The sequence below is a fragment of the Strigops habroptila genome, chromosome Z (assembly GCF_004027225.2).
Source record: "Strigops habroptila isolate Jane chromosome Z, bStrHab1.2.pri, whole genome shotgun sequence".
Taxonomy (NCBI): Eukaryota; Metazoa; Chordata; class Aves; order Psittaciformes; family Psittacidae; genus Strigops; species Strigops habroptila.
In genome coordinates this window covers 67,936,390-67,961,870 of record NC_044302.2, presented here as the reverse complement: position 1 = coordinate 67,961,870, position 25,481 = coordinate 67,936,390, and the positions used below count along the sequence as shown (strand labels likewise).

Below are 25,481 nucleotides of genomic sequence, written 5' to 3'. Positions count from 1 at the left end.
AAACAAAATTGACAGTCTCATCTTGTCAACAAGGGGTGATTCTCCTGAGAAGCCATTTAACTTTGCAGAGGAAGCAATGTATTAATGTGCCTGTCCCAGGAATGTTAATCATCTTCAAGCTCGCTCTAACTTTGACATGAACGAAATCACCAAATTTGTTCACTAAATGAATTGTAATATGCTAATAAGAGAGCATGACATATATGGTAAAGCCAAACAGATGGTTTGTTTACTCCACTTTGCAACTTTATAAATGTTGTAACTCTGAAGATGTTAGTGAGAATTATTGGTTTGTTGGCAGTGGCAAACATGCCTTTTGCATACTTAATCCACAGTTACAGTCTGAAAACAATTTGTCATCACTGTGGAATGCATAAAAAATGTCAATGCAGAGATGGCATTTGGGGAGACAGGATAGCTGACTGTGTGAGCAAATACTCAGGTTAAATGTGGAGCTGATATCTGATGGCAATGTTTGCTACCAAATAATTTTAAATGTAAAATCTGACAGATTCAGGAGTCTTGAAAGGCCCAATAATTCAGTACATACCTGTTGAGGTGTTTAGTGAGACGGTCCTTATGGTGTGAACAGAGTTACACTTTCACAACAGCTGTGTGTGCTCAGAAGCATGAAGGTCATGTCGCTCTCTTAATATATTACTATTGTTGTCCATTAAAGATCAAAAGATATTACAAACAAAAAGCACAACCACTGGTGTACTTGCCAAAGTTACTCAGAAACGATCAAAATTGTGTTGCAACACTTCAACCTCTCACTTTACTAGCTGCCTGGAAGCAAAACAGACTCATTACAAAATAGCCAGCACTCTTGTCTAATATCCGGACTGGTTGAGAAAGTTTAGAATAAAAAGATTTATCTGACAGAATATTTCCTAAGTGAACTAATTCGGTATAGCAATGTTACATGCATGAGAAGGTCATCTGATGTACGACAAAACCCTTCAATGGAAATTACAGGTACTCAGCACCACTGACAATCAGTCCAACTGCCATAAACTACACATCTACACATACTCTATGGAAAAGTTTATCCCTGTGCACTGCATAGCAGACATGCGTTAGGCCCCCACCTCCCGTGTGTTGAATTATTTTTCTCGTCCTTCACACAAGGTGTATTTCCTCTTATGAAGTACTGACACAACTTCCACATAGAATCTGTGCCAAACTGCATGAATTAACATTTCTTTTCAACCCTAAATAATCTAAATATTACATGTTGTAAAAAATCAAAATTCACCCTTTATTTTATTTCACTGTTACAACAGCCATGTTAAATGTGATAATTCTGCAAGATTTTATGCAAACAAACAGCCCCTTCAGTTCAGCATCCCACTCCTGAATTTTACCAAGTTTCAAGTTTCAGTCAATGCAAAAGAGATAAAACTCAGTCTTATCTGAGACTTCCCCTAATTCTGTTTTGAAACCAATTCTTTTCTCCTAGATATTAATAACAGCAGCACATTACTCATTATTTGCTTGGAAGGTTCATAGACTCTTTACTGATTGCATTATAAGTTTAAATTCATAATAAATCCTCAGATCCAGGGACAGTTATGCATGATTTCATGTTCCACGGCAAATAAATAAACCATTTCGTTTGGTCACAATGCAATGGTAATTCTCATTCCCACTGCTTTGTTTGTCTAAAAAGTCTAGGTTTATTTGTATAATACCGGAGGAACTATAAAAGCAAATACAGTGTGGCACTTCTACAGGGTTCCTCTATTAGTAATTTTACATTACTAAATAAGTACCCCTTTCAGGTCAACTGATAGCTGATTATCCTATAACCTCCCTTCACTGACGCCCCAACTCCCCAGTAATTTCAATCCTCCGAGATTCTTCCATACATACTATTGTCAGCGGTTATTAAATTCTCAACTTTTTACCCATCCACAAGAGACTGTGCAAAGATATCTAAGGGAAGTATGAGTTCAGCTTGCTGTCCAAGGATTATTTTGGAAGAAACATTAGCGGCCGTCCCAGCCTGGCGCTTATATCTCATTTGAAACATCTTCTCATTCCTGACCAACAAAGAAAATTTCAATAAAGTACTTTTACTGGTTTAACAGCAGTGAGCTCCAGGGACTGTCGAAGTGCTCAGTCTTTTCCAAGGAGAGAAGGAATCAGCAGCTCAAATATAATTAACCTTCCATTCTCAATGCAAACTGCCACACACAGGAGCTCTGCAGTCTATTAGTGAAGTTATAACGGCCAACAGGCAGAGGCAAAATTGGTCAAAAAGTTGGCTGCTGCTGTCATATTTTTAGAATTATGATTAATGACACTAATAATGTGGATGATTACTGATATGTGTATCTCCTGCAGTTTATCATATTGCACTGGCTGCCTACGTCCACAATAAACATGATGCTATCATTTACCTCTTTATTGAAGGCAATCCTTCTCTTGAAGGAGCACATTCTAATTACTTTGTAATGTTTTATGTCTTAAACATTTTGCAGCTCTGGACTTTGCCAACAGCTTCATGTCTACCATTGATGATTAATTACAGAATGTTTAATCAAAATTTAGAACCTAATGCAGTCATTTATGAGTGTGCTGCAGTGCCAAGGTAGTTAGGCTGCCATCCCAAGCTTGGAGAATGCTGGGATCAAAATTAAATCCCAGAAATGTGGAAGATGCCAAAGATTTTACCTTGAGTGATTTGAGTTTAAAATCTTACTTCAGTTGAATGACAGGCACCCACCCAAAATGAGAGGTCTTTATTGTGCATGTATGTGTACTTGCATGTTCCTATTACATTTTTCCTCTTCTTCAAATGTCTTAATTTTTTTCTTTTATGCCATTGCTGCTGCAGTTTCTTCTCACCTCCTTTACAAGCCTTCCCTGCTGCTACAGCTCTTGCAAACACCAGTCTAGAGAGTGTAGTTTTGAAGTGGTTAAACAAGTGAAAAATAATTTGCAGGGACAAATACATAAGGTTTTTTTTTTTTTTTTTAATGTGGATTTTTATGGTACTGTCATACAACCATTCACCGTTGAAGTTAAGTGTTTTTTTAATACCATTACTGAACTGCTGAAATGGATGCTAATATAGCTTGGAGTGCTAATGTCAAATCTTGGTAATAAAAAAGACAGACTGCTGAATGAAATAATTTCAAGTAAAAAATAGAACAAAAGTGCTCTCACTCTCGCTCTCCACTTTTATTGAATTGGGACTGACTGAGCCAATTGCTTTAGAAGTCTGTAAAACACAATTACTAGTGAGCTAAGTGACCCAGCAGTGCCACTTCTGTGACAGAACAGACTAAGAAGGCTGCAGAATTGGTGCTGCTCCCCTATCTGGCTATCAAACCTGAGACACATCCAGCACAGGATCTGTTATCCTTCCTGCCAGGGCCTGCCTTCTCTCCTCATGAAATCTTGCACAATATATCATCTGTGTGCATCTTCTTCGTGAAACAAGGGCTCATTTACCTTTTCTGAGTGGGAATCCAAGTTCTCCTTCTATCCAGTGTAGTTTTAGATCTTTATCTACCAACACAGCTATATATAGGTCTTTCTTTCAGTACACGCATCCACAGACGCATACATATATACATGTTTAGGCTATTTTTATTTACACATTTTGTGCATTAAACACAAAACTACAATGTAAGATTTATGGACAACAAAATTAACTCTGTCCTGTTTGCATCTTCAGCTGTAAATGGCTGAAGTGTAACTGCTGTTTTATTTTGGCATAACAAAGAAAAGCAGAGAGAGAGAGAGGAAAAGGGAGAGAAAGGAAAAAATGTGTTGAACTGGAAGTGGGCAACACTTTTCCCTAGTTAGTAAAATAAGCAATAAAGTTTGTAAAGCACTAGAATCAAAATCAGTAACATTGGAAATAACAACTTATAAAACTTATAATTTACAGTTTATGTTTCAGACTCATAGTTTGACACAGACATACAGCTTAGGTTTGGGGTTTTTTTCCCCTTTCTCTTCCAAAAAAAAAAAAAAGGCAAAACCAAAGTGACAGCAAAAAATACCTTCTAACTACAATCCCACCCTTTCTTTCTCTCCTCCTTTTTTCCCCCATACAAAACTATTCACATTACATTTATTCACAATGCCAACAAAGTCCTGCAATCGTTTCTTTTTTATGAAAGTGTACATATTTGGCAAATCTAAAACTCTTTAATTTCTCTACCAGGTCCATTTATACAAAGCTTGCAGGTGCCTTATGGCAAAAATCTTAAATTATTTCTTAGACAGATCTTTTTAAGTAATGCTTTTTAGGTCAAGCTTAAATGCAAAATGAGCTCTTAATTAAAAAAAAAAAGGGGGGGGGGAGGAGAGAGAAAAACTTGCTTAGCACAAGGCAAACCGCTCATTTAAAAGATGTTGCTGGGAAGTAAAAAGCACTACTAAAAGCCTTAGAAGTCATGGGCTCAAAACTTCTGACAGGAAATATCCAGTGCTTGCCATTAAAAGTTCAACATCTGATGAGCCATAAATGGTATCAAACCTGAGAGATTTCTGTGTTACATCAGGTCATGACCGACCATACAAAGTATCTCTAGTACCACTGGGAACGTTTTATGTGTACCTGCTGGACGCAAATGAGTGGTTTCTACTGTAATATCTACAGCATAATACCACGAAACATGAAACAGTGGTTTCAACTGTAGTACCTACGGCATAATATCACAAATACTGATGTGTGGCACAGCTGGCCATCTTTTCTGAAGAGAGGCAAAGGTGGTGAGTACTGCAGGTCAGGATTAAGCAGTAGTGAAAAGCTGTGCACAGTGTCTTGCAGTGCACTTGCAGCACCTATACAGTATATAATCTGGTTATCTTTTTCCTTAACTGTTTCTAACTGCACAGTATACTCCTGCAAATACAGGCTCTACTTTACCAATTTGCTATTATACCCTGTCGCGTTTGCAAACCACTAGCAACTTGTATAACCACGAAAAGGTGTCCCAGATTTAGAGAGATTAGGTTTTGATTTTTCTTATTGCCAGGGCCCATAAATTGACAAATATTTTTGAATAAAATCTTTTTAATAAGACATATTCCAGTGCAAAACACTCCCTTCTCCTGCATCTGTTGCAAACTCGCCTTCAGGCCAGTGCCTTAGACATTAGTAGCTACAGCAAAACGATCCCTGCAATTCTTAATCAATCTACCTGGGTCTACTAGCCAAGAACTATCTTGTCAAAAAGCAATGGAACATGAACCCAAATGAGCTTTGTTTTAATACACAGATCACCTGCTACATAATTATACTTCAAAAAATAGCCCCTGACCTCGCAAACCCTAGGAATGACTGCATCTTTGGGATAAGACCAACTGTGAACAATGTCCACCTCTGTCTAGATACGCTATAGGACTGGCACACTATCCTTCAAAACACTGTTGTAGCTATTTGGAGTCATCTTCACCTGTTAATTTTTTCCCCTTGTGGGTTATTGTTTTTCTAGGACTTGCCTCACCAGTTTTCTTACTTTCAGGTAAACTTCACTTTAATTCATATTTGCCCCAGCATGGTCACTCAGTTCACAATAATGAATAAAACGGCTCACATCTAGGGTGGGGACCATCATCACCATCATCATTAAGGGTAGAAGAAAATGGCCTCATCTACAAGCAATCTTTGATAGGCCATAAGATCTGATGTAAAGTCTTCCTCTTCAGGTGACAGTTTCTCTTTTTAGACAGACAAGCACAGCTGACAAATGGATGTACCATATATGTATATATGACGGTGTTTACCTGCATACTTAGTGTTTCTCTCCTTCATCAAGAGCTGTAACTCCAAACAGCAGTAAATACACAGCCATTCCCGCCACAGATGTGTCTCCCCCTTTCATTATTTCTCCCCAGACTCCTCCACCTGAGAGTACTACATCTTTCAGGTTGCAGTGTCTTGCTCCATTTTCATGCATCCAGGCTTTTGGGAGTAGTTCCCTGGTGCTATCTTGTACCTGTGAAGTACTGCTCTCCTCCATAGTAGCAGAAATATTATAGTCTTCTGCTGTTAAGTTTAAAAGAACATCAGGAGTCTTTCTCTGCAGGAACTAAGGTAGGTAGATGTTTTGTTTACCCCACCTCCAAAAGACACTAAGGAAGATGGGACACCTCTACATATGGGGAACAGATTTACATTTGCTCAGATAAGTAGAAAATACTCATTTTTTCCCCACTTTCTGTAGAATAGTTTTGGTTCTTCTAGTTATTTCCTAGAAACCTAGGGACCAGCAGGATATTATTAATAAGCATTCATGTTCCCAGTCCTATTTTCCTAAAAAATCTCTTTCACTGAACATAAACCACATAGAACCTGAAGAGGAAACTTGGACAAAACAAATTAAACATTTACACTATTTGTCACAACACATACCAGGGGTAAATATTGCTCAGTGCATGTTTTCCTTTTCACTAGTATTTACCACCCATCTTAATCCTGGTGTAGCAGTTTATTTAAATAAACTTTTGAGGTCACTGAAAAGTCCTTGACTTATTTTGCAAGTTCACACAAAAATGAGACTTCTTGCACTGCACAAGAAACTGAACTCTTGCTCTCAAAGTGATACCATTTTGTGTACCAAAAACTAACATGATACTGAAGTCAGAAGATTATTTTAAAAAACAACTACAATCTCCAACTCGAACTCAAAACAAATGGATATGTGTAGTTGGAAAAGACCTCCCTCCATACCAGAGCTGATCCTGCAATGTTTACTCACATATGTAGCCTCTCTAGGGCTTGTTTTAATTTATTTCTTTTCTTAATAAAAATAAAAATAAAAATAAAAATTGTATTAAGTAATTAGTTCTATGCATTCTTGTTTTAATTCTGATTCTCTTGTTCACATTGGTGAGTATCCATTATGACAGGCAGTATGTTTTCAACATAAATACTCATGGAAGAAGCTAGCTATGTGTTAGAGGTGGCACAAAATGTTTCTTTATGATCCAGGTTTTCTTGGGTAAGGAAGAGTTATGTGAATGTTTGCAACGACACACATCTTAGTGATGCTGCAAGAGAAAACCTAATGGTTCATACAATTGTACTGGATAATGCAGAAAGTCTCTTCATGTACTGCATTCATGTCCAGAAACAGTAGTATAGGTGTAAGTATGTTTATATCTTAAAAAAATGTATAAAATAGCCCTTTTGACTCTTGCCAAATATATCATCATACACCTAATACCTTAAAACCTGATTTCCTTGTTATTATTGAAGGAAATTCAAGCTCCATATGACAGCTAATTATACTAGGAGAAATACAGTAATAATTATGGACGGGTGAGAAATCTCTTATTTCTTGGAGCTATCTGTCCCTAGAATTGAGTGCATTTATAGAAAATAATTCTCTAAAAAGTTATCTGTAGAAGATTCCAAGCATAGTAGGATAATGAAAAAATGGGTGCTGTTGTATCAAGGAGGTGATAACAGGAGGCAGGTAGCAGCTTTCTTACATCTTCACCTCCCTTGATAATGTATGCAGTGGCTCATCATAGGTAACTGATGTTAATTTATTCAAGCGCACCTGTACAGGGCTGGAAGTCAGGTAACCAGACAAAAAGTATGTCTCTGCTTTTTCAATACAGCTACCCAGAGGCCCCTATCCACACAAATTTAGTTTTGGAGACATCAGCAGGTTTTAATAAACCACCTACAGATGTCTTGCTCCATACAAATCAAGGAGTTTACATGTTTAAATCTGGACTGATTTAACTAGCAATCAAGTGGCATGATCACACTTGGCACCAATAGTTGCCTCATATTTATTTATAAGTCACCTTGAGCAGATATTATTTTGTTTTTAAATTTATTCACGGGACTCAGCCACCTTTCCCATCATGTGGAACACACACACACACACATGCTCACTTTGTGAGAAAATTTAAAGACAAATCTGAGCAATTAATAGGCCTGCTTTACTAGCAGAAAGACAGAGTGAAAAGTTCTTGCTTTGTTCCTCTGAACAGGTACACTGAGAGTTAATTTATTTTGCATGCATTGAGAGAAAGAAAAACATGGTAACATATTGTTACTAATGCTGTGTCCTATCTTAAAAAACACAGATTTTAACAGTGCCAATATGGATGTAAAACGGGAATATGGCACAGGGATATGGAAAAAAGTGGTTTTCACAAGTGTAGTGCTTCAAGGACAAGAAAGATATAGGTTTGTATAAGATTGTTTTGATGAGTGATGTTACTTGTAGCTCAGAAGAATGATGAAAAAGGCCCTTTAAAAAAAAATTAGGCTCGATATTGCTTTTGAATAGCTCAAATATTCAAAAGTAATACCGTGTAATTTTTAGAAGAGAAAAAAGAATTACTGGGTCATTTGCAGGAAGGGCCAAGGCTCTGCTTTGCTTTCCTCTATCCTGTGTTGAAAACACATGTGTAAGGTGGGACTACTGAATCTTCTAGTTATCTTGACCTGAATTTATGAGGAATAGCAGTGTTTAGCCAAAGATCAGAGATGATATTCCAACCTTTCTGGCAGAAGGATATTTATACAGGAGTTAACTTTGGCACAAATGATGTAGGAATGGTGAAGCTGGATTTAGTCAACTCTGAACACAAATTGCCAGAGTATGCATTCCACAATGGAGGGTTGCAGCTGTAGCACGGATAAAGAAATCCCCGTTAGTCAAAGCAGCACTGCATTTGCTCCTGACGTGATCTGCTGCCCCTGGTGACTAGCAGCTTGTACCACAACCTCACCCTTGCAAACACCATTTTACAAGAGCTACACTATCAAAAATTTGGAATTTTGCATATGTACAGGACAGGGGTAATATAGTCAAACCTTTAATTAACTAGAATTGCACTGGAAATGTCTTAAGCCATATCAGATGCCTCCAAAGGAAAAAAAAGGATCATCCAGTGTTATTTATCTCCATATAAGCTTGTATTTTCTTTTAGAACATAACTAGAGCAATGAGTTTTAGACCTCTAATTGGTAGTAATAGATTTATAATATCATAATGCAATACTAGTAACATGATTAATAAAATTACTAAAAATAAAGTTAAATTCTTGCTGCTCTGTATGTTATGGGATAGCTAGAATTCTGATTTCATTAAGATAGTACTGAAAAAATATTTAATTTTAATTGTCAAAGAAATTCTAAGCTTCTGTAGCTACTCAAAGATTATGTGACTCACATTGTAAGCAAATCACACAGGCTTTTTATAACGTGTCCAAAATGAAACACCAATACACAAAAAATATTATCCGGGAATTATTATTGTGTGCTTTAGATAGTTATTTCTTGTACAGCAGTTAACAGCAAGATGCTTCTGAGCTTTCAAGGGAAATTGATTTAAGTGGCTGGAAGAAGTTCTCACTTTGCAATGCTATTAAATTTAGTTATCCAGTTATCTTTGAGATGCTTTCCACAATCTGAAGAGCTAGACATTGTACACTTATGTAATGACTCTTTCTAAGACAAATGTATATATTCAAAAAGAATATCAGCAAAAAATAATTACAAATAAAATGAAAAATCTCTAGGGCAATTAAACAATTTGGGGAAAAAAGAGAGAATATACTAATCTAACTTTCATTACATTTCATTTCTAACTTTCATCTAACTTCCTTGCAAAAAAGATTTTTTTTTCTTTTTTTTGGGAAGCATTACAAAATAATGTTTAAGATGTTTACTTAACTTTTCTTTTATATGCTGTACATATGCTTTCATTTCTGCATGTTCCCATACACTGTACTTCTGGATAAGAATGGATAGCCCAAGAAGTTTTGAAGATGTTTCTTTCTCAAGTGTCTGAAAGAATTATTAGGAACCATGAGAATATTACTTGGTTCTTTCAAGGCATTTCCAGATGACTGTCGCAAACCAGGACTGCTAATGAATTTACAAAAACATCAAGCCTGAACAGGCACATAAACTGTACCACACCTTGAATTTTTTTATGTGTATAACCACTCTTAAATCTTTGCAATTAAAGGATATAACATGTCCACAAATATCTTTTGTCCCAAGTGCAACACATAACTGAAACATATTCTGGATGTTACTAGTGGAATGATATAAAAAGATGGTCTTGTGCCTTACACAACTTAATGATATGTAAATAATAACTTTATCTTTAAATATGCAGCCTGCATTTTAAGTTCCTGAATCAGATTTTTATTTTATGGCTTGCTTTCCATAAGCTCCATAGGAGTCTCCTACATAATTGACAAAATATTTTCAAAATGTGCCCTTTTTTAATGTTCTTGTCTCAGCAATATTTTATGTATGTCACCAGAGCCATCTCGTTCTTAGAACATATAAATCTTTACTATGCTAACTTTATTATTAGCATGATCTATCAATGGATTCCTGTGGACATTTAATACATTGCATAAAATTCAAAATCCTAACGCTAACCACTTCTTGCTTCACATGCTGAATGCAAAGCTGTTTTGCTCAGTGCATGACTGACTTTTCATAGTTCACTTGAGGAAGCAGACCAACCAAGCCAAATTCTTGACTAACAAAATATGCAATTTTAGGAACTGTAAGGGGTTGCATGCATCTGCTCTCAGAACAGATTATGCCACTGACTCGCATGCTTCCCTTGTCAAACTCCAGTCTCATAGAAGTTACCAGGATATCCCAAGAAGGAAGTCTTAATTTAGTTTTACCTGCTTCATGTCCAGTGGTTTGTTTCATCCTACTGAAATGGAAATTTTCTAGATTATCCTTCTTATCCATTTCAAACTTTTATTCTTATGTCTGTGCCTGTTTTTCTATTTAGTGGATTTCATATATGGTAACAGGAGACATGAGATATTTGGAGACATCAAAATAGCAAATTTTTGCTCCTCAGTATCCTCAAAACTAACTTGCTTTCATTTTCATGACATTCATATGTCATTTTCATGACATAATATATTCACTTTCAAACCAAATCAATTGGGGGGGGGGGGGGGAGGGCGGAATGAGGAGCTGTGTGTGAAATTTTTAGCTAGGTTTAATATTCTTTCTGCATCTGCTGAATTTTTACAACAGAATGAAAAAATACAAAACACAAGTAAAGGAAAAGACACAAGGCAATCTCACAATCACTCTACAAATGAGAGATTTTGTTATGTGACAGTATGATCATCATTACATGCGAGAGCTTTTATCCGCAAGTATGAAATAGCTGTGTTATCCTACCACCTTGATAAATTCCATTTATATTACATTTTCCTCAGAAATAAGAATAGTGTATATAAAAAAACCCCCAAACCTAAGCATTTATGGACCAGCTGCTTCTGTTTAAGCCCAACTTTTTTAGTATTGATGCAGCATAACTAGGGCATGATGTCATCTGAAGGGCCAGCAGAATATACTCTGGTTGATCTCAAAAATATGTAGGAGTCTAGCCTCTCCTCTCTGAATGTGCGTGATTCCCATCAGTGGGGAAGGGAGTTGCTCACATGCAGAAAAGAAGATAAAGCAGATTAAATGACCATAGTGGATAGAGAGGTATACAAGTTCTACTAAAGAAAGAGATGAGATAACTATTTTCTTAATATCTACTTGTTCTTGCAACAACATAGTAGCTAGTTTTAAAAACTGAAGAGAAGAAAGGATAGTCTTCTCATGTTTCTTGTTTGCTTTTATATGACCCTATGGGGATGGAAATAACTCTTTTATTATGGTTCTTCCATTCTATCTCTCCATCTATTCATCCAACTGTCTGTCCACCCCTTCCCCTCCTTCCTAGTTCTATGGTTTGATATGTATGCATGGAGATATTTGTATATATACATTTGTATTGTATATAATTTACTATATATCTAATAGAAGCTTTTCGTGTTTTAAAAGTTGCAGGGAGAAGAATATAATAAAAATTGCAGCTTATAAACAGAAGTACAATGCACATGGTCTCAGGCACACAGAAAGAATAATGACATTTACTATCCAGCCAGTCACTTTAGAGGGTGGCACAAAATACGCTATTCTGAATCCCAAGCAACAATGAAAATCTTAGTGATAAAACTCTCTCAATGTCATGGGAACACAATTGTCACTTGTCATTACTGTGCATCTCTCTATTTCTTCATATATCCTAAACTGCCTATTCTTACATAATTCAACACATTTAATAATGTAGAAAATCAATTAATATTTACTGACCTGTCTCTGCTTCTCCGTGATGGGAACGCAGCATTACAGCCAGCCACTGTGCAGACATGCATCTCTTTTAAATGAACATTTCTGTAGTGAAGCTTCACACTGTAGGAACTCTTGAAACTTTTCTTGCACACATAGCAGATCTTAGGGTCTGGGCTGGAGCACATTTCACCTTCTGGGGAGAACTTCTGAGCGCTGCTGTAGTTGAATGCAGAAGCAAAACTTTCATGAAGGGCAGCCATACTGGCACTGCCACCATTGTAAAGTCCATATTGGCTCATGTAGAACATATCGTATGTAGGGTCCGTATACTCTTCCTTCACCTTAATGACATCCTGGTTGGAAGAATCAATGTGGTTTTCATCTGGTCTGTCACTGTGCATCATGGATTTTTCACCAGGTTCATGGAGACGATCATCACCTTCCATGGATTCCTCACACAGTTTGGGTTCTGATGACTCTGACTCATTTTCATAGTCTCTCTCATGCTCCTGGTCTTCTGATGTCATGCTGTCTGCCCTTCTTATGTCTGGTCTGGAAATGCATCTGCTTCTGTCACTTTTGGAAAAGTCTTTCACAGATAGACCTGGGCTCATTTCCTCCTGAGAATGGCAGTGATTGTCATGGCCAATGTCATTCACCATCGTGCTACTGTCATTCACCTCTTCATCTTCATCATCAAACTCATCAGCAGTATCAATAACTTCCTTTTCAATTTTAACTGGCATGCTCGACTTCCTTGGCTTCTTCTTGGGGGCAAGGTCAGCATTAGGCTCTGGGGTGGGCATCAGCACTGAAGGCACTGATGACTCTGAAGGAGGTGGGGGATGCTGCTCCATGCCACTCACTGCTGGTATTATTGGGCTGGTAGGGAGTGATGTTGGAGGACTCACCATCTCACCAGGAGTAAGCAAATTTCTGTAAAAAGGAGGAACAGGTTGGACAGTCTTTAAAGCTGGGAACACCAGCTGACTGGGAAGAGGGTTCTGTAGTACAGGATCTAGAGGGGGAGTGGTAAACCCCATCGGTGGACGCCCAGGGCTTGTTAAAGTTAGACTGGATTTTGTACTTGCTATGACTGGAGTTGCAGCACCTGATGTAGCACGAATTAGATCTTTGTCACGGTTATTCCTTAGCATAGGCATGTGGAGGCGAGGATTTGGGTTAGCACTGTGGCGGTTGCGGCTTCTGAGAGAGCTGAAGACCATGTTGCAGCCCTCAATAGTACACCGGTGCTTGATTTTCAGGTGAACCGCATTGTAGTGGATTTTGAGAGTACCTTTGTCATAGAAAGTTTTGCCACATGCATTGCAAAACACTCTTCCTTTCCTGGAAGCCGACCCCATTCTCCTCATTCTGTGAATACGGAATGAGCTTTTAGTGTGTTCTGGTTTTGATAAATCATTGACAGGCGTAGGTGTCTGAACAGGAGAGACGCATGCTGGCTCAGTTTTGGGCTCAACATTCGTGATGCTGGTCAAAGCATTCCTGCTGGATGTTTGCTCATTCTTGAAAGGTGTAGGAGAAACTTCAGATTCACTGCTCTCATTATATTCATTTTGGGTTGTAAGGCTTGGTTCACGAAGCCTCATTGCTGGTTGTTCCAGCAGGAGGCCGTTTGGAGGCAGCCCTAGCAGCGGAGCAGAGACTGGATTTATGTACTGGAATGGAAGCAGGAATGCAAGGCTATTCGGGATGTTTTCAAAATGATGAATGCTGGAAGGGTTGCTATTCTCCAGGTGAGCAAGGAGACTTGGGCTCCTGGTGCGATTATTGCTTTCAATAAAAGTCCTTATATCTGAATCTGTCTTTGAAGATGGCACAGCCACAGCCTGCCCTTCTTTTTCTTGAATTGCCATCAGCTCCACGATGGATTTTGTTTCTCCAAATCTCAGGAACTGCTGAAGGGTAATGATCTCTTCTTCCCTGGACATGATGGCCCAGCGGTCCAGCACCTTGCCTGCAGCATCCTAGAGGCCATATCAAAGAAACAACAAACACAAAGAAAAAACTTATTGATTCTGTATAATTATGGAATTCAACAGAAGGTGCTCTGGTGCCTGAACATGAAACATTAAACTTAAAAAACAACATGCAAACAGTGTTAATAGAACTCAACCAAAAAATTGCAAACTTTCCAGCCATGCAAATATAGTAATTAGAGTCACAGTCAGAGAAATAGACTGAATTTAATAATATCAGAGCAAAGAAAATGCAGACTACAGGGCTCTGTGATCTAAAATGTTTTCAATACTTTTATTTTAACAATAGTGATTTATCTACATACATTAGTGTTTTAGTTTACATTAGTGTAAAATATTAAATGTTACTATACAATCCATTGTAAAATATAGAAAATAGTACCTTAATAGCTATTAAATGGTGACACTGTAAGGAAATGCATTTGATAGATTTGCTTCTTAAACATAAGCAGACATAAGACTGAAGTCACTCATAGGCCATCTTACAAGAAACTTGGATGCAAATCAAAAAATCTTAAAAATAGCACATAATATTTGTACCTTACTCCTTTTTTTCTCTCTCCCACTCCCCCCCATGACAGCAATACTGAAAAACATGTTCATTATAAACTTTCATCAAAAGGCAGAAACTGGGGCACTGGTTTTAAACATAACTGGACCATTACTGGTAATTGATTATAAGCTTGCAATCTTGGTAGGGTTTAGACTTCAGAGATGACTTTTTTGCAGCCTTGTTATAAATGATAGTTAAAAATACGTAGAAGTAAGCATCTGATGGATGTAGATAGCATAAATGTGTAAAAATGTTGTCTCTTAACATTGCCTTCTGATAGCAAGGGAAAAATCCAGAGAGAATACACATCAGTAATCACTAGACTATCTGTTGTTAAATATACATTAAAAAGCATTTCACACTTTCATTTTTGCTAGTAAGCATGAGATTTGCCTGAAGGTAGGACTTAAAAATTCTGCAATGTAATGTCAGGCAATCCACTCCAGCATGTATTGATAAAAACGTATTAAAATACTTATATAATGAATACATCATTTTATTGGCATCTTTCCTTTTGGGCAAATGCTGGACATAACATCAGCACAGTAACTATAACCAGCAAGTGCTGTTGCAGGCCATCAAACTAGAATTATTCCAGTGCTTCCTCATGCATTAAATAGTTTGAAAGCCTTGCAAGATACTCCACCATTCTGTTTCTGATGTTTTTAAATCTTGAATCTCAGATTCAGAACCTTATCTAAACACTTAGGACTACACACTAATGCAAAAACTACTAGCTCTTGTTTGATTATGAAGCCTGCAAATACCTTCCCCCCACCTAGTCTTAGTCATTTATTTATTTTATTATCTTCAGTATTCAAAGGATAGCTTCTTCTTTCCTCTCACATTTCTTAGAGTATTGGAAAATGCAATTTGCCTCAAATAGTAAAGTATATATTTATTTGACTACAGCTGGTTTTATTATTTCAGTTCTGATCTGTGCCACCTCTGTGGATACAAAGTTAATGACAAAGAATCATCACAGAATCACAGAATGATTTGGGTTGGAAGTGACCTTTAAAGATCACCTAGTCCTACCTGCCCTGCCATGGGCAGGGACACCTTCCACTAGACCAATGCCATGTATGTTTCAGTATGTCAGATGTAACTGTAAAACCTTTAGCAAGGCTCCACACATGACCATTCACAACCAAACCATACAAGACTATGAAATACTTAATGGTAATTAGTTATGGAAAACCTTACCCAACTGACCCAAATGGAAATCCCCACAAGCCATCTCTATGCAGAAAAATGTTTAACATGTATCTACATGGTGATGAAAGAAACATCATGATGCTAATGCTGGTCCTCATTTGCAGCATTAGTCAGGAAATGTCCCCGCCCTTGAACAACTTTAAGTACTGTGGACATCTTTAATTTCTATGCCCTTACAGTTCTATCTGTCTAATGGAACAGTATTTTGCAGACAGTGTTATCATGTAGAAATCATCCAGAAGGTCAAAAAACCCCACCCAACAACAAAACAAAGTGAAACAAACCAAAACCAAATGGGGCAAGGGGAAGGACAAAAAACCCCACCAGTACCACAAACAATTAAAGGACAGGTTCATAATTTAAAGCTCTAAGATTACATTTTTTTCCCATCCAACTGACTTTGGCTACTCTCCCCATGAGCGTGACCTAAATCTTCTTACATCTACTTCTCCCACAACTTCCAAAGAGCCATGCTGGTTCTATATTTGAGTAATTCCTACCTCAAACTACAAAACCAGACTCAGTTCTGATTTTAGACTCAGGGCCTTCGCTGCCACCTTTGACCCAATCTATATGCACACATTTCTAATCCCAAACCACAAATATTAATTCCTTTTAACTGTAACTTGCATTGTTTGAAGATGGAAATAACATTGTCTAATTTACACTGCTTACATGTATTAAATTAGGATTCCTGTCTGCAGCTAGCTGCAGGATGCTTTGTAATGTAGTACTGGTAGTAATTTTCTTGTTTTTGCTTTAATTTGTAAATCACTCACAGGCTTATGCAATGGATGTTTTATAAAAACGGATATTTAAGTAAATAAAAATTAAATACAGTCAGGACAACAATAACTCATGAGAATAGGAGGTGCAGATCGTATAACAGGCTCCCTCACATAAGCGGAAGGTGTTACACACAGTCCTTCATGCAGCGACAGCACAGCCAGCTCTTTGCGTTCAGAGAACAGGTAGCCATCGTCTAAATGCGGGGGCCGCCAATATGCTACTGGGGAGTTATTCCACAGCTTAACTCAGAGAATCTGGCGGGTGGCTACAGGAGCTACCTCTCAACAAGACACCACAACCCTTTTTTTCACCTAGTTTAAGGATTTGCAACGGGGAGGGCCTGACCTTCAGCAGCTGCTAGGTCCCACTGATCAGAGAAACTGGCAGTTAAGGGTGTGATTGCCATGGGGTTACCCTTGCTACCATAGAAACAGCAGGGAATCAGAAAGCTGCTATACTAGTTATATCAAGCTGTATCTCGTTAATTTTCTGCAAGAAGCTGTTTGTTTTTTTCCCCCAGCAAAAGTAAAGAAAAATGGCACAGATGCCTATATTTCATAAAAAAACACGCTACTAATGGATACTATGCAACATATGCTTCAATATTTACATAGTGATGGCTTTCCATAAATCATTGTAACTATGTATTATGCAAAACTAGATAAAGAGTGAATAGGAATGTCAGGTTTTGATAAAACTTAAAATTAACAAAAAATCTAACAATTATCCCCTTTGAATTAAGCTATAACTAGCTAGGGATCTCTCTGTATATGGTAATATTTGATTAGAGGTTCAAGTCCTTTCTTACATGTAATCGATTTCTTGTTTCTTACAATCTCTCATGCTAAATTTTCTCCCCAAAGCCATTAAATCATATCCATATTTAAATATTTCATGACAAAAGGTTCCAATTTATATTACTTTTTTCAGCTCGTAACTGATTAAGCAAAGCCTCCTGTGACAATGTGTACAAGGAAGTCAGTGAGTACAGAGATATCACTGCATGCTTACAGCTCTAAGACATGTGGCAGACACGTAAACCCAGCCCATACAGCATACAGTGATGCTCTTCCTTCTCTGCCTTTATACCCTTCTTTTGTATTTTTTATTTTATTTTATTTTATTTTATTTTATTTTATTTTATTTTATTTTATATGTATGCGTAGCTCTCTCACAATATTAGATGGAGAAAATCATAATCTCTAAATCATATTAAATTAACATCCAGGGATAAAAAACATAATCTTGAATCTTTTTCTAATGCTAAACACACACTTGACTCTATTATTTGTACAGATACAGATTCAGATACACACGTACTACATTAGATCTATAAAGTAATGTCATGGTTAATCACCCTGAATCTGCCTCCTCATTTTTGCTGACCGTATGTTAGGAGGAGATGTGTCAGGATATGTTAGGGTACCTCTTGTCTCAAACTTCTGGGTCAGATAGAACAAGTGATGGGTGTCAGGATGATTATCTTGGATAATACAAACAGGCTACAACAGAAGATGGACAGAAAGGTCACTCTAATTTTTAGGAGCTTAATTGGGGAGGATTGTGAATATGAGTCTTGATTTCCTGAGGGCCTTTAGGCTTTACAAATTTCAAGCTTTCAATGCAGCTTTAAAACCTCCCAATTTAAAAACTGAGTATTTAGAAATTAAGGACAGTCTATACAAACATAATCTATGGACATACCTTGTAAACCTTAAAATTTATGTAAAGAAATCAGTTGCATTAAACTCTCACTTTGTGTGAGAAGCTCCACTGACTCTTGTGCCTGCACTATCTGCAGGTGATTTTATATGTCTACACATGTATGTACACACACATACGCACCACAGACTTTGCAGTTCTATTTTAAGCTTACTAATTAACTTCTTGGCATAGGTAAAATGTGTATATACCTGGCTGAATACACAGTGAGAGATGATTATACAAGAATTGAGATTAATAAAATGGTGAAAAAAAAAAAGAAAGCTAAAATTACTTCTTAAACAAGACTTATGCTCTGGGAAACATTCCAGGATTATTTTGGGTGCTATTATGATAACTTCTGAGAACCACTCACAGTTACACAGAAAAACTCATTGCTAGCCTTCATATTTTAGCAGGTTTGCATATGTACCATAAACTGCTATTTTTTAGACATATCAGCTAAGTATCCATGTTAAAAAAAATTACATAGATACATGTTTGATTAAATATACAAGCCTAGTATTTATCAAAAATCTTTCTTCTGTAAGCCCTTCTTAAAAAGTTATGTATTTTCTAGCTGATCTCAGAGAAACATTTTGAGTGCAGCTGTAACAGTGGAAAAGCAGACTGAAAGATATTCATTTGGTCATACTATAATTGCAGAGGATGATTTTAATTAGGGTGTAGACAGAAAAAAAAAAAAATCAACATTTGTTTCTAATAGAGAAAAGCCTACATAATTTCCATGATTTAGGGTTTGTAGTTTTTGTTTGGCTGAATTTCACAGGAGCATCTTTTTTCTTCCCAATTAAATTTCAAGCTGTTACACAATGGGTAGTCCTACTAATCCTGGGGTAAAAGTGACCAAAAGTGCGCAGTAGCAGACCAACTCATAGTACAGATGGGGCAATGTGCAATACCTCTTGCTCATATTGGCTAACTGACCTCAGTAGGACAGAAGTAAGCCCTCTATCTAGTTTTCCAGGGAAATCTACAGTCACACGTAAAATCACATATTCGTTTTCCTGATAGGTGTTTTTACCATGCTGAACCTGATTCACCTTTGCTCCTGTAAACATGATTATACATGTGCTCACCATGACTATACATGTGCAACTGATAGAAGATGTAACACACCCAGCCTGCAAAGAGCCATGGTTAAAATTTTTTCCCCTCATCTGTCTTTTCTCATCCACCCCCCACAAGACCCCTTCATCAACTGAAGCCATATGAACAAACTCATGTCTAAGTATCAGCAGTCCTTTCCTTGAGTTATACTGCTGCAGCAAGAACAAATACAGTGCAGCACTACTGAGTTCTCAGTCAATAATGGAAATCTTTATCTTTTGGCTTCACTGCAGCTTCCACTCTGCTAGAAAAATCAAAAGCAACAGATCTTCCTTCCTTCTGACACCCCCTTTCTCTTACCTGTTGGACTTGTTTTCTTTGCCCAAAGATGCAGAGTGTTTATGAGGATACCAGCGTGTTACAGCAGGGGAAGAGAAGGCTGTCTTTACCAAAGCATCACTGAGAATGACACAGGCAGTATGTGTTCTGATAAAGAGTAACATGAAGGAGATTTTATTTACTTATGTGTATGTATGTATTTATTTTTGTTGCCAGGCTTGTAAAAGTACTTGCTCTGGTTCCTTTCTAGACTCTGGGTCTCTTTATGCACTCAGCAGCTAAAAAAGTTTTGCATTTTGACTGAAAGGACCCTCAAAGACCTTTGCAAACTTTACTAACTGATACTGTAGACACCAGGTCAAATCTGGCAGCACTTTAGATCCAGAGTAATTGCACTTTAAAACCAGAGTAATTCCAGTCATCATGTTGGAAAGTAATTTTGACATAACAGCCCTGAAACACGATGTGGAGCTAAGCCAAATTTTTTTGAATATATATCAGGGGCGTACCACCATGGTGGAGCATAGTGGCTGTGTAACGATGCACAGGAGCACTACTCAACGGTTTCAGAGTGAAAGTGAGGAACACCATGTCCTGCTGAAACTGCAGATGGAACATAAGGAGGTGGAATGCAATAATCGCAGCTGAAACTTAGCCGGGACACTGCCGTTAACCACTCACACTCTTGCTAAATGGCCTACAGGGTCTTTACTGACCAAAAGTATGCAGGTCCTCTGTTTTATATCTCAGCCCAAAGGCATATGACAGCAGCACAGACCCCTGCACAAGCAACCTGCTGGAGTGCTGGTTCTGGACTAATTTGCAGGAAGTGGTATGAAAATACTGGATCCCCAACACATGACTCTTTTGGGGGACTGAGCACACCAAATACAGAATGCATTTTCATTCTTCAGGTTCACCAACCCTAAAATACACTTGAAGCCCTGAAAGATGATGACACTGTCAAATGCCAACTATAAAGCATCCATGCGAACTGAGGGTAGGGGAGAGAGTCTCTTACTGTTTTCAGAAAAGAAACATATATGAACTCTCTCCTGCTCCTCACAAATGTGTATTCACCTCTGTAATTCCAGTAAACCTATTAGGATGCAAGGACAATAGCTTTAAATGCTTTTTCTGATTTTTAAAACATATTGTTTGACTTTTGATAAAATATTCACTTTGTTATGAAATGCTCTTGATTATGGACCAGATAAGAATGTATAATTCACAAGACACTGACTTCCCCCTCCCACCCCCCCCAAAAAAACCCCACCCTCAACTCACTGCATATAGAATTTTTATTTTTAAAACTATGCTATATCACTCTGGGATGAATGTATTTAATGACAGCAGCTCGAGCTTCATTTAATCATAGCGACTACATCAAGCCTTTTTAAAACTGAGTGCCTGAGAAGTTCTTTTCACAGTAACCCTCTGTCCACACTTAGAGGAAAAGAATCTAAGCACAGATAGAGCCCAGTGCTCTTCTTGCATTTACTAGCTTTACAGTGGTATGGCCCCTATGACGTCAACAAAATTTGCTTTGATTTACAACAGTCACGTTGGTGACAACTATTAAATGGCAAAATCTGTCTCTGACTGATAATGACAGAACTCCTGTTAGCATGGATACACATTGATTCAGTAGCTTTAAGAAGATCCAAAGTCATGTTTCAGCAGTCATTATCTTACTAGTCGACATTTATTTTGAAATACCAGTGCCAATTTCCAAGTACTTTGCCACTCTGTCCCCCCAAAACCGCACAATTTTTCAAATGCAAACATTTATTCCCTTCACCATCAGTTCTGGTTGACACTTTCAAAATATTTCTAAAGACTTTCCTAATTGAGTAGTTATTGTGAGGTGGCAAGATGCGTTATGGTATCTGCTCAGAAAAACATTTTTAATGCACACTAAAGGTGAGGAATTTTTTTCTCCCATTCATCAAATGGTAGACTATCAAGACTTTATAGAAATTGGGTATTCAAATTCCTTAAACAGCTTTGAAATCGACAACCTTGAATCCCAAGTGTAGAGGAGTATTTTGATACCTTTATTCTCTACAACCTGTGAGAGTGGAAAATTCATTCAAGTGTCTCCAAAGAAGCTTTGCCACTAACTTGTGGCAGACATGGCTCCTAGAGGCAATCAAACCACCAAGTACACGGTGTATGAAGGCAAAAATTTTAGAAGGTATGAGGTGCCATGGAGACTTTTCAAGATAGGATGTAAACAGAAACACAAACATAGCAAACCATTACAACACAATTTTGCATGAAAGTGGGTAGGAAATACCCAGCATGCATATCCATAGCAATGATTGATTTTCATACTGATTTTCACCATTTTCTGCATATATAGTTGCCCAATTTTATATACCATTAAGAAATTTACCTTGATACGATCAGTCCCTGAAATCACTTTGGTTTTACTGTTTGGTGTCAGTGTTGTGTAACTTACTGAGAAGCAAAGTTATGTTTTCTATGCTCTGGCAGTCTTTCAGTGAATTTAGTAAGCTAATTAAGCCTCTCTTTCTGAGCCTCAGTTTCATCAAAACTGAAAGAATGACATGATTTTTTTATGAGAAACAGGAAACATCCACAAAAAGCACCAATTGAGGTACTGTATTTGCAATACATGCAGCCACAAGAGACACCCAGGCTCTCTTCAGCCAAGACCTTCCCCAATGCACAATGTGATAATACAAACAAATCATGTCTGACAGCCTTGCTCCATCATGGACTGCTCCTAACATGGACTCCTAACATTCTCCTAACATGGACTGCATCAAACACAGGGCAAGGCATCTGACAGTCAAGTCAAATCAGTGTATCGGATGGTCCTTTTCTCACTTTAAATCTGAACTGACTAAAGCCATAACCTGAGCTGGAAAATGTAAGCAACAAAATCTGAGTCTTCCCACGCGCGTAGGTAAAACTCCTAAAGATGTCAGTGAGAAATTTGCCTAACTAGGGGCACTGTAAGGAATTGAGAAGTTTCCCAAGGACAGAAACACCAGAGTAAAAGTGACAGTAAGTCGTACTCATAAACTGGATTTCAATACTTGCTTGGTTTTCTGATTGAACCCAAATTGTGCCTCAATAAGAGGAATCAGGTGTACTATATGCTGGGTATATGAATGGCAACAAAATTGGGAGATTGATTTCCATCTTTATTATTCATTAGAGGACTGCATTATTACTTGCAATATATACAACACGATCTTAATGAAGCCTTTTTCCTTTGATTGTTTACCTAAAAATTTGCTCCAGAAAACTCAGGTGTATCATAGGTGGCAGTGCCATTCAAAGGGATGCAGCAGGGTGCACGAGTGACACAAAAAAGACAAAGGTCACTGGAATATAAAAATGCTGTAGTACATAAAGTGAGCTATCTGTTTGCACATATTAGAGGCACTGAAATGCAAGAGAAAGTGGGGGAAATTATATTACAGCATGCAAAGTAATAATAACTATGCCTGCATGTCTTAATACCCTCTTGTCCCAGCAGTCCTGACTTTCTAGGCAGCCCACTTCTCCACATTAACAGTAGTCATTTGGAGAGCAGCAAACGTGCCATTAGAAGCACTTTTACAAGTGTATATTCATCCACCAATTAGCTTAATGTGGCCGCTTTCTGCATATTTTCTATCCAGGCTTGCACAAATCTTATTAATATTTCCCCCTAGCGCTTTGACAGATTACCTTGTCATTATGCATCCTGGAGCCTTTTAAACAATATGGGTAAACTACTGTTTGTGAGGTTAATGACAATTATCCCCTAATTACTGCATAAGTCACTCAGTCCACTTTATCTCATAGGCAGGGTTCTGCTCTGTGTATCTGCCATTGTGTCACTGTAAATGAATCTTGTATAGCTATGTTTATCTGTCGTTGCTTTGTAAATTACACTAATAGAAGAAGGAACAAATTACTGTGTGTCATCACTTAAATATGGCTTCTGATAAAAAAAAGTCCCACAAGCACAGCACTTGAATTTTAGCCTGATCACAATTAGTAAACACATATTGAACGTTTTAGAAGATATATTTAGAAGTGGATGGGACACAGTGTGGTGGAAGAAGGCTCTGAAGTGGTAAGCCTAAGGGTGGAAAAGCAGAAGAAATACAAAAAGCTACACTAGTAGTAGTTCCATGATCACCTCCTGAGAACTCTTCTACTAATTTAACAGCTGATAGATGAGCCAGGGATATTTTCCAAACACTCTCATATTCAGAGCTGTGCTGAATTCCACAATCTCTATTGTTTCTGACCACAGCCACATAGCGGGTTTTTTTATTATTTTTTTTAAGCTGAGAAATCCAAACACAATTTGGAACAGAAGTAACATCCATAAAACTACAGGCACTGCTGTTTTAACGGCTGCATTTCAGAACAGTAACAAAGAAGATTAATAATTTGGATTGTGTCTGCCCTGACCAGTGCTAGTGACTCCAACAGGACTCTTCAGTGCACAGATCAAAGTAGAATCTAGCAAGCAGCAGCTACATCAATGTATTGATTAAAAAAAAAAAACCCACAAAAAAATCCCCCCACCAAACGACCAAACAAACAAAAAGCAAAACCAAAAAAACACGAAAAAAAAAAAAAAGAAAGAATTAACACATTGCCTTCTTTTTTCCCCACAGTGCCTGCACTTTGAGTTACCTCCTTGATATAATTAGAGTTCAACAGAACGGGATCAAAAAATTCTGAGTTCAATTCACCCTCATGGATTGAGGTAGTTCTACCTCAGGAGAGGAAAGCAGAATTGAGAAATACCAACTTCCTGGTATATTACATTTCCTGAAGCAATTTCAAGTCACTACTAAGAGTACTCTACTGGTAGTACATCACTGAGACCACCTATGTCCTGCTTTGAGAAAGTGTAACAGAGACAGTGCATTTCCACTCTGTCCTTCTTGAGCCAGAGAAGACTTTTTAGTACTGGTTTTGTATTGCTGGCAGTGACATTAATTGCACAGAGTTAGTAACAAGTGACCCAGACCACAAACTTCATTTCCTCAAGTTCAGTGTAGTCACGGCACGTGAACTTCCTCTCACCAGTAGCTTGAGCAGAGACTGAATCCTCTCACTCTGGCTTAGACCTGGAATTTAACTTTGAGAATGAGGGTACCTCCCTGCTTGTCTGGCAAATGGATGATTAGTGGAATGAGACGCTCTTCTAGCTACTTGGATGAAACTGCCTGCTGCACAGATTGCAGGAAAACCAATGCATAACAATGGGTATGTCAACCCTGCATCCTGCAATGAGGTTACACAGTAATGCATTTTATCAGCTTCTTGGGCCACACTTTACACACGTATATCTGATACATTCACAAATGATATATGCATTGATATGATGATGACACGTATATGCATATCTGAAATTAATTTGATTTTGCCTTGCATTTTATACGTTCCATTCAGCAAACCTTCCCATTTTACATATATCCTAAAACATGCTCAGCACCAGATTCTGAGCAGTGCAGTACAAAAAAATGAAGTCACCAGGACAATATGCAAATTGGAGTGGAGCTATGATTCTTGAACGGTAGCAATATAAGACTGCTCAAGCGCTGTACAAGAAAAAGGAAATGTCAGAATTCTCCGAAACCTAGTGATTACTGCAATTCAGCAGGTAATACCAACACTGAAAATCTCTTTATCATAGTAAAGTGTATATTTATTTTGT

General features: G+C 37.7%; 1 protein-coding gene across 2 annotated transcripts in view; it reads right to left on the bottom strand.

Annotated features, from left to right (window-relative positions):
• The window catches only part of BNC2 (basonuclin 2), a 333,331-nt gene that overhangs the window by 17,550 nt on the left and 290,300 nt on the right, over nt 1–25,481 (bottom strand). For both annotated transcript variants that reach the window (XM_030470480.1, XM_030470479.1), the window contains exon 5: nt 12,131–14,097. In XM_030470480.1, the coding sequence (XP_030326340.1) occupies nt 12,131–14,097 (1,967 nt within the window). The remainder of the gene's footprint in view (nt 1–12,130; nt 14,098–25,481) is intronic.